This window comes from Cervus elaphus, chromosome 13, assembly GCF_910594005.1.
Source record: "Cervus elaphus chromosome 13, mCerEla1.1, whole genome shotgun sequence".
Taxonomy (NCBI): Eukaryota; Metazoa; Chordata; class Mammalia; order Artiodactyla; family Cervidae; genus Cervus; species Cervus elaphus.
In genome coordinates this window covers 26714941-26727552 of record NC_057827.1, presented here as the reverse complement: position 1 = coordinate 26727552, position 12612 = coordinate 26714941, and the positions used below count along the sequence as shown (strand labels likewise).

The following is a 12612-nucleotide window of genomic DNA, read 5'->3' as shown; positions in this document are numbered from 1 at the left end:
CTAACCCAACATTGTAAAGCAATTGTATTCCAATAGATATATAATATGTAACATTACAGAAAAAAATTTGCATTAGAATTAGTGTATTCATTTTCACTGGGAATAAATGTTGCTACATGTTGGAAAGTTGTTCTCCTTAGAGAGTAACTAATACCCTGAAATATTTGTCCATGGAAATTTGCTTAGCTAATTTCTTGTTCATAGAAATGGCTGCCTGTTTCCCATCGTTATCTCAGATTTAAAATGAATCCAAGGGGTGCGTGTGAGGTCATCGCGCGGGCGGGTGGGCGGGGTCAGGCAGTTTGAACGAGACGAAGACGGAACCGGAGCCGGGTAGGGGCAGCGGACTCGGTCCAACCGAGAGCCGAAGATGGCAGTGAACGTGTACTCAACGTCGGTCACCAGCGATAACCTCAGTCGACATGACATGCTGGCCTGGATCAATGAGTCTCTGCAGTTGAATCTGACAAAGATTGAACAGTTGTGCTCAGGGGCTGCCTATTGTCAGTTTATGGACATGTTGTTCCCTGGCTCCATTGCCTTGAAGAAAGTGAAATTCCAAGCTAAGCTAGAACATGAATACATCCAGAACTTCAAAATACTACAAGCAGGTTTTAAGAGGATGGGTGTTGACAAAATAATTCCTGTGGACAAATTAGTAAAAGGAAAGTTTCAGGACAATTTTGAATTCGTTCAGTGGTTCAAGAAGTTTTTTGATGCAAACTATGATGGAAAAGAGTATGACCCTGTAGCTGCCAGACAAGGTCAAGAAACTGCAGTGGCCCCCTCCCTCGTTGTTCCTGCTCTGAACAAACCGAAGAAACCTCTCAGCTCTAGCAGTGCAGCTCCACAGAGGCCCATTGCAACACACAGAACTACTGCAACCCCTAAGGCTGGCCCGGGTGTGGTGCGGAAGAATCCTGGTGTAGGGAATGGAGATGACGAAGCAGCTGAGTTGATGCAGCAGGTCAACGTATTGAAGCTTACTGTTGAAGACTTGGAGAAGGAGAGAGACTTCTATTTTGGAAAGCTGAGGAACATTGAGTTGATTTGCCAGGAGAACGAGGGGGAGAACAACCCTGTGCTGCAGAGGATCGTGGACATTCTCTACGCCACAGACGAAGGCTTCGTGATACCTGATGAAGGGGGCCCACAGGAGGAACAGGAAGAGTATTAATAGCCTGGACCAGCCGAGCAACATCTGAATTCTTCACTCCAAATCATGTGCTTAACTGTAAAATACTCCCTTTTATTATTCTTAGAGGACTCACTGGTTTCTTTTCATAAGCAAAAAGTACCTCTTCTAAAAGTGCACTTTGCAGAAGTTTCACTCCTTTTCCAATAAGTTTTGAGTTAGGAGCGTTTACCTTGTAGCAGAGCAGTATTAACATCTAGTTGGTTCACCCAGGGAACAAAGAGGCTGACCATGGGGCTCACTTTGTGGATGCTGGTAGCACTGATAGCTGGAGAAGGTGGAGACCTCAGTAGAGAAATGTAAAGACTGATTTGAATTTTAAGTTAATGTGAAATCTTGGCAGAGAACGTTTTAATAAATAAATGCCTTAAGAGTATTTAAAAGATGCTTCCATATTTCAAAATACAAAATGTGTGTTTGACATTGTGTCTGGGAAGTATGGGCTGGAACCTGGAGCCTTTGGGACCTGCTGTTCCCAGCCTTCGCAGGACTGCTTGACCCTCATAAGCCCAGACGTTGGCCCAAAAGCAAAATTTGAAAAGTTATTTTGTAAGCCATTTTGATGTCCTTGACCAATATAGCATGCCTACTAAGAAGCAAGAGGCATTGTTGCCTGGATGAATAGAGGGTGTGTTTCAGGCCTGAGACGTCTGAGTCAAAGAGCTTGATTTTCATTGAGCATTTCTCTGGTGATTTTTCCAGTTATCCCTGATAATTCTGTGTACTGTGTGTGTTTTTTTTTTTTTTTTTTTTGGAAATGAGGTGTGTCCAGTTTTTAAACCTAACAACTACTTTTGGGGACTTGCCCACATCTCTGGGATTTGAATGGGGGCTGTGTCCCATTTTACTGTCTTTTAAGTTTACATTTAACATGTTCCTCTTCTCTGCTCCCCTTGCCCACTGGGGACTCCTCTTTGGCTCCTTAAAATTTGCTGCTTAGAGTGGAAGTTCAGCAGGCAGGTGATCATACTGCAAGTTCTTTCTGGACCTCTGGCAAAGGGAGTGATCAGTGAAGGCCACCACTCCCTTGGGATCTGCAAGGCTGGGTGTTTTTTCGGTACCTGCTGTCCACAGCCCTCCACTGTTATCAGAATACTTTGCCAGTGCACTAATCTCTTTGGAGATAAAAATGTTAGCGTGTTACTAAATGTTAATTTTCTTTTGCAGAAAATATAGTACCATGTCTGAATTAATTATTAATATTTAAAATATTTCATTCCTTAACTCCCTCATCTGCTTTGCTCACAGCTGACTCAGTTCCTTTGGCAGAATTCTGCAACATGTGTGTCACCCACTACTGAGATTGTTCAGCCCCTGATGTATTTGTATTGATTTGTTTCTGGTGGTAGCTTGTCCTGAAATGTGTGTAGCAAGCAGGTATTTTATGATAAAATTGTTGTGTAGTGCATGCTCTGTGTGGAATTCAGAGGAAAACCCAGATTCAGTGATTAACAATGCCAAAAAATGCAAGTAACTAGCCATTGTTCAAATAACAGTGGTGCTATTTCTCTTTTGTGGCCTTTTAGACTTTTGTTGCCCTAAAATTCCATTTTGTTGGGAACCCATTTTCCACCTGGTCTTTCTTGACAGGGTTTTTTTCTACTTTTAAACAGTTTCTTAATAAAATTCTGTATTTCAAAAAAAAAACAAAACAAAACAAAACAAAAAAAATAAAATGAATCCAAGCAGGATTGCGCGGTGGGGTGGGGGGGTGGTCTCTAGATGAGATAATTTGGTTTTTATTTATTTTACATCCAGAGTTAGGGGGCAGAAGGACTCCTTTCTTTAAAATCAAGCTGATTATTTCAGTTAGCCTGTAAAAGAAATTGTTTTGCCACCAAAGATGCTGCTCTTCAGGAATCCTACATAAGTACTCTCTTGGTTGCTTTTATGATGGCTGCTGATAGCATCTTTTACCCTTCGAAGACTTTGTCTTTCACTGACCCATCAAAGTAATACCCAGTGAATGTGTTCCAGTGCCTGCTAACACTGATGGATTCTCTATCTGAGGCCGGATCCCTCCCCTCCCCTTCCACATACACCACCTTCATACAGATGACCCCTAGGCAGCAGGAGGATGAATTTACCCAGGGCACGATCTTGGCCTGAAGCAATTCTACTAATCCGATTTCCTCCCTAATGCCCTGATCCATTTGCAACTTGGAGGACAGCTTTACTGTGGATGAAACAGGGGACAGCCGTAATCCAGAACAAATCTTCCAGAATGTATGGCGAGCACAGAGAAAAAGAGAGAGTCGGGCACTCAGGGAGAGAAAGACTTATTATAGGAAGAAAGAAAGTGACTGGCTTTAGAGAGAAACCAGTGCCCTCCCTTTACAGCCAACCCTTCTTATACCCTATCGATGGGAAATTGTGCCCCAAAGGGAGGGGGCCTTAGTTTATCTTTAGCCCGAAGCTGGGGTCTTGTGTCACATAGTCTGAGGGAGTCTCACAGTCGGGTGGTCCCATAGTCTTGAGAAACTGGCACCAGCAGGGAAAAATGGGACATTGCCTTAAGGAAAAACAGGATGCCACCAGGGCAATGTGGCCACTGTGACATCATCCCTTGTTTGTCAGGTCACCACAATGGGCCATTTTTAAATAATACGCTACGAGCCCCTTGTGGGCCCTAACACAGAACATACATGTTCCAGAAAGATCTCCTGGCAAACATTCGCTGCCGACCCTGGACCATAGGGCAGAAGTTGAGGGCGCTGAGGTAATGGCCTCGACAGAGCCAATTGGCTATTGCAAGTGCGTGTGAGTGCTAAGTGCTTCAGTCCTGTCGGACTCTTTTGACCCCATGGACTATAACCCACCAGGCTCCTCTGTCCGTGGAATTCTCCAGGCAAGAATACTGGAGTGGGTTGCCATGCCCTCCTCCAGGGAATCTTCCCGACCCAGGGATCGAACCCACATCTCTCATGTTTCCTGCATTGGCAGGTGTGTTCTTTACCACTCGTGCCACCTGGAAGCCCCATATAAGTGAGATCATATGGTATTTGTCTTTCCCTGTCTCACTGACTTCACTTAGTGTGATCATCTCTAGGTCCATCCATGTTGCTGCAAGTGGCATTAAAGTGAAGTAAAAAAGTCACTCAGTCGTGTCCGACTCTTTGCAACCCCATGAACTATACAGCCTGTGAAATTCTCCAGGCCAGAATACTGGAGTGGGTAGCCTTGCCCTTCTCCGGGGATCTTCCCAACCCAGGGATCGAACCCAGATCTCCTGCATGGCAGGCGGATTCTTTACCAGCTGAGCCACAAGAGAAGCCAGTGGCATTAGGTCATTCTTTTTATGGCCGAGTAATATTCTGTTGAATACATGTACCACATCTTCTTCACCCATTCCTCTGTTCATGAACATTTAGATTGCATCCATGTTCTGGCTGTTGTAACTAGTGCGGCATTGAACACTGGGGTGCATGTATCTCTTCGAATTAGAGTTTTCTGTGACTTCTGAATGACACTAAGGAAAACAAAACAACATAATTGGTCACCTTTGGAGAATGATTATTTTGAATTTTGGTAGATAACAGAAAAGACTGAACCAATCCAGCCTCCATTTCCCACCTCCAGTCTGCTAAAGCATGGAGGACAGGGGACAATGTTCTCCTCCGCTGTAGGGACAGTCCTCAAAATCTCAGTCAAGGAAAATTCTCTCCGACAAACGATTCAGTGTCTTCAGTGAGTAAATTGCAAGGGTAAATAAAGAAATAGAAGCCGATGAATTGAATGTGATGTACTCAATATTGATGGCTGGGTGCTCAGTGGAAAATGGTTAAGGAGAGGTGAGGCTGTGATGACCGCACAATCCAGATGGTCAGAGCGCACATGGCGGGGTCTTGGTCTCCGAAAAGCACTGGGGACGCCTCAGGGGAGTCGGCTCAGTCTATCTTCTTACCTGACTGGGGTTGCCAGGCTGTTTAATATTCGTGTATCATGGCTTCCCAGGTGGTGCTAGTGGTAAAGAACCTGCCTGCCGGTGCAGGAGACATGAGACATGAGTTCAGTCGCTGGGTTGGGAAGATCCTCTGGAGAAGGGCATGACAACCCACTCCATCCCATGGACAGAGGAGCCTGGTGGTCTATGATTCATGGGGTCGCAGAAGAGTCAGACACGACTGAAGTGACATGGCATATTTGGCTAAATTATTTGCCTTATGCTGTTGTTGTTTTGCTTGAGGGTTATTTTGACAATTAAAAAAAAAATTAAAAGAAGTTCAGGAAGTCTTGAGGGTGAGCAGCATCACCAGCAGCCAGCCTAGGACCAGCAGCCAGCCTGGTCCTAGGAGTGTAAACTTCTCCCCTTCCTGCGACAGTAGTTGCTGTCTCTCATATTTTCTTAGAACTTTTATTGTAAATTTACCCATAAATATACTTGTGTATTTGGTTCTGTGCTTTCTAAAGGGTGTATTGGAGTTTTTTTGGGTGTGTGTGATTTTTGTTCTGTTTTCTTGCCTGTATGGAACGGTGTTAGGTCAGGTCCTCTGAGAAGCAGACCTAAGGCAGGATTAAATATGTGTGGACCTTGTTGAGGTAGCAGCCTCAACAAGGAAGCTGGGGAGGGGGACTGTCAGATGGGAGGGAGGGGTGGGAGGAGGCGTCAGGTGCAGCCCAAGGAAGGCAGAGGCTGAGATGGTTGGATGGCATCACCAACTCAACGAACACAAGTCTGAGCAAACTCTGGGAGATAGAGAAGGATAAGGAAGCCTGGCAGTCCATAGGATTGCAAAGAGTTGGACACGACAGAGCGACTGAACAATAACAATAAGGAAGGCAGAGCTGCCTGGAGGTGCCCACGCAGGGCCTGTGGGCATATAGCAATATGGATGGACCTAGAGATTATCATACTAAGTGAAATAAGTCAGACAGAATTCAACAAATACCATATGATATCACTTATATGTGAAATCTTTAATGTGATACAAATGAACCTATCTACAATACAGAAATGGACTCACAGACACAGAGAACACAGTTGTGGTTGCCGAGGAGGGTGGGGGGGAAGGACTGCGAGTTTTGGGTTAGCAGATGTAAACTATGATATCTAGGATGAATAAACAACAAGGTCCTACAGAATAGCCCAGGGAACTATATTCAATATCCTGTGATAAATTGTAATGGAGAAGAATATGAAAAAATACATGTAGATCTTAAATCACTTTACTGTGCAGCAGAAAGTAATACAATATTGTAAATCACGTATATTTCAATTATATATATAAGCAGAGACCTTCAACATGTTTGCCTACAGCCCGTACTATAGGGGTGGTGAACACTCTCCTGGCCCCACACCTCTGGGCCTTTTCTGAGGACCTGGACATTGGATTGAAAAAAAAAAAGTTTTAAAGGGTCTTGGGTAAAGCCCTATAGAATGAAGAAAGGCCCAGAGCATACCCTTAGGGAAATACCAAGACACTATTTATTACACAAAAACAAGACACAGTTCATGTATTTAATTTTAATAGGGGAAGAGTCAGATAATGTTTATTGGGACAGGAAACATTATGTAGCCATTAAATAATACTTAAGAGTGGGTTTCTACTGCATTCTCTTTCTTCATGTTTCTCTTAAAATGCTTCTCAGGACCTCCCTGGCAGCCCAGTGGTTAAGACTCTGAGCTGTCAATGCAGGGGACACAAGTTCAATCCCTGGTCAGGGAAATAAGATCCCATATGCCACGTGGTGTGGCTGAGAGATTTTTTAAAAGTTTTTCCACTCCTTGTATATAGTAGGAAAAAAAAATCATGGGAATGAGGCCAGAATGGGTTGCTGTCCTGTTCAGCCCACTTCAAGCCCAGCAGTCAGGACCATCATTTCCAATTTCCCAGGACGGGAAGGCCATCCGTTCATTAAATATCGTGCTCAGGGCCTGACAGTGAATGGAAGGCTGAATTGAAACAAGGACCTCCTGTCTTCATCTTTAATAGGAGACTCTATCTCTTACACCACAGTGTGCTATAGGTTAATTCTGCAGACCTTCAACAATGTGACTTCTGTCCTGGGTGACCAACCTGGGTCCTTCCATTTGTATCCACAGACAAGAGAATGGTTTGCACCATCAAGCACTGGAAAAGCCAACAACAGCACTGTATTTAATGGGGAAAACTTCTCTTTTAATTTTGGCTGCACTAGGTCTTTGTTGCTGCACGTGGGCTTTCCCTAGATGTGGGGCACAGGCTTAGTTGCCCCTCTGCATGTGAGAGCTTATTAATAGTTCCCCGACCAGGAATCAAACCCTAGTCTCCTGCATTGGAAGGTGGATTCTTCTTTTTTTATATATAATTTCATTTAGTTATTTATTTATAGCTGTCTTCATTTCTGCTCAGACTTTTCTCTAGTTGTAGTGAGCAAGGGCTACTCTCTAGCAGTGTGAGGGCTTCTTATTGCAAGTGCTTTTCTTGTTTCGGAGCACAGGCTCTAGGACATGCAAGCTTCAGTAGTTGCAGTTCCCGGGCTTAGTTGCTCCACAGCATGTGAGATCTTCCCAGATCAGGGATCCAACCTGTGTCTCCTGCATTGTGCAGGTGGATTCTTTACCACTGAGCCACCAGAGAAATCCGTAATAGGGAAAACTTGAAAAAAAAAAATAGGATCATTCTCAGAGGCCAGCCAAGCCCTATCGGAGCCTGAGCCCCCAAAAAACAAATCAGTAATAATCAATCTTGTCATTAACACTTTACTATCTTGTTCATCTTGGATTTTTTTTTTTTTGGCATTAATCTTTATTTTTTCAAGTCTTAAAATTGTATCTATTTTGATTCCTGAGTTTTTTGGCACCCTGTTAAATCTTGTGCCTGAGGCAAGGGTCATGGCTACCTCGCCCTGGGCCAGCCCTGTATAAAAAGTAAAGACATTTTCCTTAATATATGATATTTGGTTTTTTTTTTTCTGCCTTACTTCACTCTGTGTGTGTGTGCTCAGTCATTTCAGTTGTGTCCGATTCTGTGACCCTGTGGACTGCAGCCTGCCAGGCTCCTCTGTCCCTGGGATTTTGCAGGCAAGAATACTGGAGTAGGTTGCTATGCCTTCCTCCAGGGATCTTCCTGACCCAGGGATCGAACCCACATCTTTCATGTCTCCTGCATTGAGAGGTGGGTTCTTTACCACTAGCACCACCTGGGAAGGCTGTATGAGAGTCCTGTGCTCTGTGGTGACCTAAATGGGAAGGAAATCCAAAAATGAGGGGGTATATGTTTACGTGTAGTTGATTCACTTTGCTGTGCAGCAGATACTAACAACAATGTAAAGCAACTAGTCTCCAATAAAAAATAATTTTTAAAAAGTAAAGGCATTTTCATTACAATTGGGAATAAGTCAGGGAATGCCCCAGTACCTCTGTCATGTAAATGCAAGCGCAGTGCAGCCAGACAGAATGCTGGAAAAAAGAATCAAATGATCAACTAAAAGTATTGAAATTTCAAAATGGGCTTTTCGGGCTTCCCTGGTGGCCCAGCAGTAAAGAATCTGCCTGCTAATGCAGCAGACTTGTGTTCGATCCCTGATCCAGGAAGATCCCACATGCCACGGAGCAACTAAGCCCTTGTGTTTCAGCTATTAAGCCTGTGCTCTAGAGCCTGGAAGCCAAAACTAATGAGCCTGCATGCCTCATTACTAAAGCCCATGCTGCCCAACAAGGGAAGTCACTGCAGTGAGAAGCCCATGCACCACAACTAGAGAGCAGCGCCTACTCATCCTGATTAGAGAAAAGCTCGAGCAGTAAGACGCAGCACAATCAAAAATAACAAGCAAAATAAAAAGGCTTTTACAAGATCAGTAGGGATTTTTTTTATGTACCAACAACAGGTATATAAGATAGAGAAAATCTATTCCCATGGCTACAAAAACTAAAACGTCTTAGAATAAGCTTCCTGTATCTACAGCTATGAAGAAACCCACAGTGCTGTTGACATTTAAGGCTTAAATAAACGGGGAGACATATCTTGAGTGAAAAGACCTGATGTCATGTGTATAAAATTCTATCACTGTTGGAAAGTATCAAGTAGGGCGCGAGATGATTTTTCAGCAGACTTGCTGCAGTGGCTTGGCCACTTGGATTTCTTTGTTGAGGCAAGAGAAGGAAGGAGCCTCTATTTTTTAACTGGATAGAAGTGGGCTGTCCTTGGCCACATCTATTTGTTTCAGGGGACAATGTGCATGCCATCTGGGGGACAGGAAATGTGTTCATTTCCCCAGCTTGTGAGCTGTGCCCCCCACCCCAGCTGCCAGGAGTGCAAACTCCCCATGAGAGGGCCTGAACATCTCCCCTTGAAGTGGGCAGGTCTGGCCACTGTGTGTAACCTTGATTTGTTTTTTATTGTTACACAAATACATTTATTTAATATAAATATATATTTTCATAAATGAGTATTTTATAACCTGTGCATTTTACTTAACATATTGTATGTTCCATGAAATGGTTGTAATAATATTATTTTTAAGGACTGCAATACTCATCAAACTATTTTATCATAATGTACAAATTGCATATTATTGGACATTTAAGTAATACACGATTTGTACATTAACAAATAAATTTTCTTTATTTCAAACAATGTAGTGGTGAAATGGACATCCTTTTAAAGCTATACCTTTGTACATATGGGCTTCCCTGGTGGCTCAGCTGGTAAAGCATCTGCCTGCAATGTGGGAGACCTAGGTTCGATCCCTGGGTTCGGAAGATCCCCTGGAGAAGGGAACAGCTACCCACTCCAGTATTTTGGCCTGGAGAATTCCATGGACTGTATAGCCCATGGGGTCACAAAGAGTTGGACAAAGTGACTGAGCGACTTTCACTTTCACTTTGTACATTATACACCATTGTTTATCTAGTGTACATTCCTAGATTTGGAATTGCCAGGCCAGAGGGCATATATCTTTTGAAAGGTTTTTGATTGCCAGTTGCAAATTAGTTTCCAGAAAGGTTATGCTTTTTAAAAGTTAAAATCATTGCCACTTTTACTTTTCTCCTGTCATCTTTGTATCAGACTATGATCGCTCTACGACGTTGTGTTAGTTCCTGCTGACAGGACAGTGAACATGGGGAGTCTGCTGTAAAATGATGCTCCGTGCTCTTGGCGCATCCTCGTGGTCACCCACGTTCCAGGAAACACTGGACACCTTGCCTCTCCCTGGGAGCAGGTCTCTGAAATGGGCCCATCAGTTTCAGGTTTGGGGATGGGGAGACAAAGAAGGATGCTCAGACCCTGCAGGGTCCATCTCAGTGACAGTTTTCCTGCTGTGGGACTGTATCTGGTGTGTGGACTGCTCCGGGGAAGTGCTGTGGATCTGCTGGCGTCTGGTGATGCTGCGGAGACGTGGCCACTCAGGTTCCCTAGAGGACAGGAAGGCGATTTCCACTGACCTCCCTTCCCCCACTGTCTCTCCAAGAGGCTGAAAGAGAAATCCTGTGAGTCAGCGTGCCTGTTGAGAATTGCCCAGGGGCTCTGTATGTTTTGTGGGATAAAACATAGGGTTCTGGATGGCGGGGTTCAGGACCTCCCCGGTTTGGGCCCATGGGATCTTGGCAGTGCCCTGCGGTATCATGACCTGTACCCCTGAAATGGCAGCCACATCCCTTGCACCCTCCTGGGTGCCCCCTCCTCCTGGTGGCCGTCCTCCCTCTGGTGTCCCCGCCCCATCCTGAGGCCCCACCCCATCAAGCCTGTGAGGCTGGGGCTCATATCCAGTGTCTGTGGGGCATTCAGCCTGGACGGTTCCTGGCAAATCCAGTCAGTGGTTCTGTTTGGAGTGAGGAGGAAGGAGAAGCTTGTGTGTGCTGGGAGTTGGAGGCAAGTGGCAGGGAGATTGGAGATGGGCTTCAGGGGCAGCAGATTAGATTTGGAAGGGGTAGGGCACCTCCTCTTTGGCTTCATAATATCTTCAGAATGAAAGCCTCTCTTTTTCTTTTTGAGAACAAATAACCTGATTTTACAACCCGTTGTCTCAGTTACCTGGGCTCCTCAACCCAGGAACCATCTTCACAAAGCCATGAGTGTGATGGTCAGGAGGTACATGAAAAGACGCTCAGCATCACTTATTATGAGGGATATGCAACTCAGAACTACAGTGGCATACCATCTCACACTAGCCAGAGAGGCCATTGTTAGGCAGTCTACAAATAATAAATGCTGGAGATGGTGTGGTAAAAAGGGAACCCTCCTACACTGATGCTGGGAATGTCAATTGGTGCTGCCACTATGGAGAACAGTACAGAGGTTCCTTAAAATACTACAGATATAACTACTATATGATCCAGCAACCCCATTCCTGGGCATATATCCAAAAAGAGATACATGCACCCCATGTTCAGTGCAGCATTATTTACAATAGCCAAAACATAAAAACAACCTCAATGTCTATCCACAGATGAATGAGTAAAGTTGATGCGGTACATATATACTATGGAATATTACTCTGCCATAAAAAATGAAAGAATGCCATTTGCAGCAATATGGATGGATCTAGAGATGATCATCTTAAGTGAAGTAAATAAATCAAAAACAAATATCATATAGTATCATCATATCTAAAAAAGATATAAATGAATTTATTTACAAAACAGAAACAGATTCACAGACATAGAAAATAAATCATGGTTACCAAAGAGAAAGGCTGGGGAGAGGAATAAATAGGGAGTTTGGTATTAACAGATACACACTACTATATATAAATTAGACAGTCAACAAAGACCTGCAGTACAGCACAGGGAACTATTCAAAAAGGATCTGAAAAAGAATATGTGTGCACACACACACACACACACACACACACAGATGTACATAACAGAAGCACTTTGCTGTACACCAGAAACTGACCCAGCATGTAAGTTAACTATATGCTGACCAAATCAAAGAGAGAATTCCTGAATGAGCAGGGAGTTGGGGGGAAGTAGCAGGTGTCCTGGGGAGTCGCCTGGGTCCACTTTTCCTCCTCCAGCCCTGGTGCCCTCCTGTCTCTTTGCAGGGCATGTGCGGGTCCTGACACCAGAGTCAGCTGAGGAGGGGTGTCCTGTCATTTGAATAGACACAAGTTACTTCTCCTGGGCGTGCTCCTCGGGTTGGTTGTTTGGGGCCGGGTTCTGACTCTCCTGTCCCCCTTCCTGATCACAGTGGCTGCCTCCTGGTGATGACGGCCGCCTGAGCCTCACCATGGCCCACCTGAAGCGTCAGAGTGCTGCGAGCAGCCTGCTGGACCACAGGGCAAGACAGGGCCTGGATCCCGAGAGCGAGGACGCAGAGCTGGCCCTGGAGCAGTACATGCCCACTGGCCTGGAGCTGGCGGCCCTGTGGCCCGAGAGCCTGCATCCGCTGAGCAGGGCGGCCCCAACCAGAGCCCCGACAGTGACTCCAGCTCTGACTACGTGAACAACACCTCGGAGGAGAAGGACTACGACGTGGGGCTGCCCGAAGAGA

General features: G+C 44.8%; 1 protein-coding gene across 1 annotated transcript; it reads left to right on the top strand.

The window, feature by feature from the left end:
- The first annotated feature begins 300 nt into the window (after positions 1-300).
- Positions 301-2603, top strand: LOC122706794 (microtubule-associated protein RP/EB family member 1-like). The gene has a single exon (XM_043922263.1). It carries the CDS (start codon positions 371-373, stop codon positions 1175-1177), a length of 807 nt encoding a protein of 268 aa, XP_043778198.1. The 5' UTR covers positions 301-370; the 3' UTR covers positions 1178-2603.
- Positions 2604-12612: the final 10009 nt, after the last annotated feature.

Bases quoted from the DNA above. Each gene is read 5' to 3' on its own strand.
- LOC122706794 (XM_043922263.1), top strand. From the start codon at position 371: ATGGCAGTGAACGTGTACTCAACGTCGGTCACCAGCGATAACCTCAGT.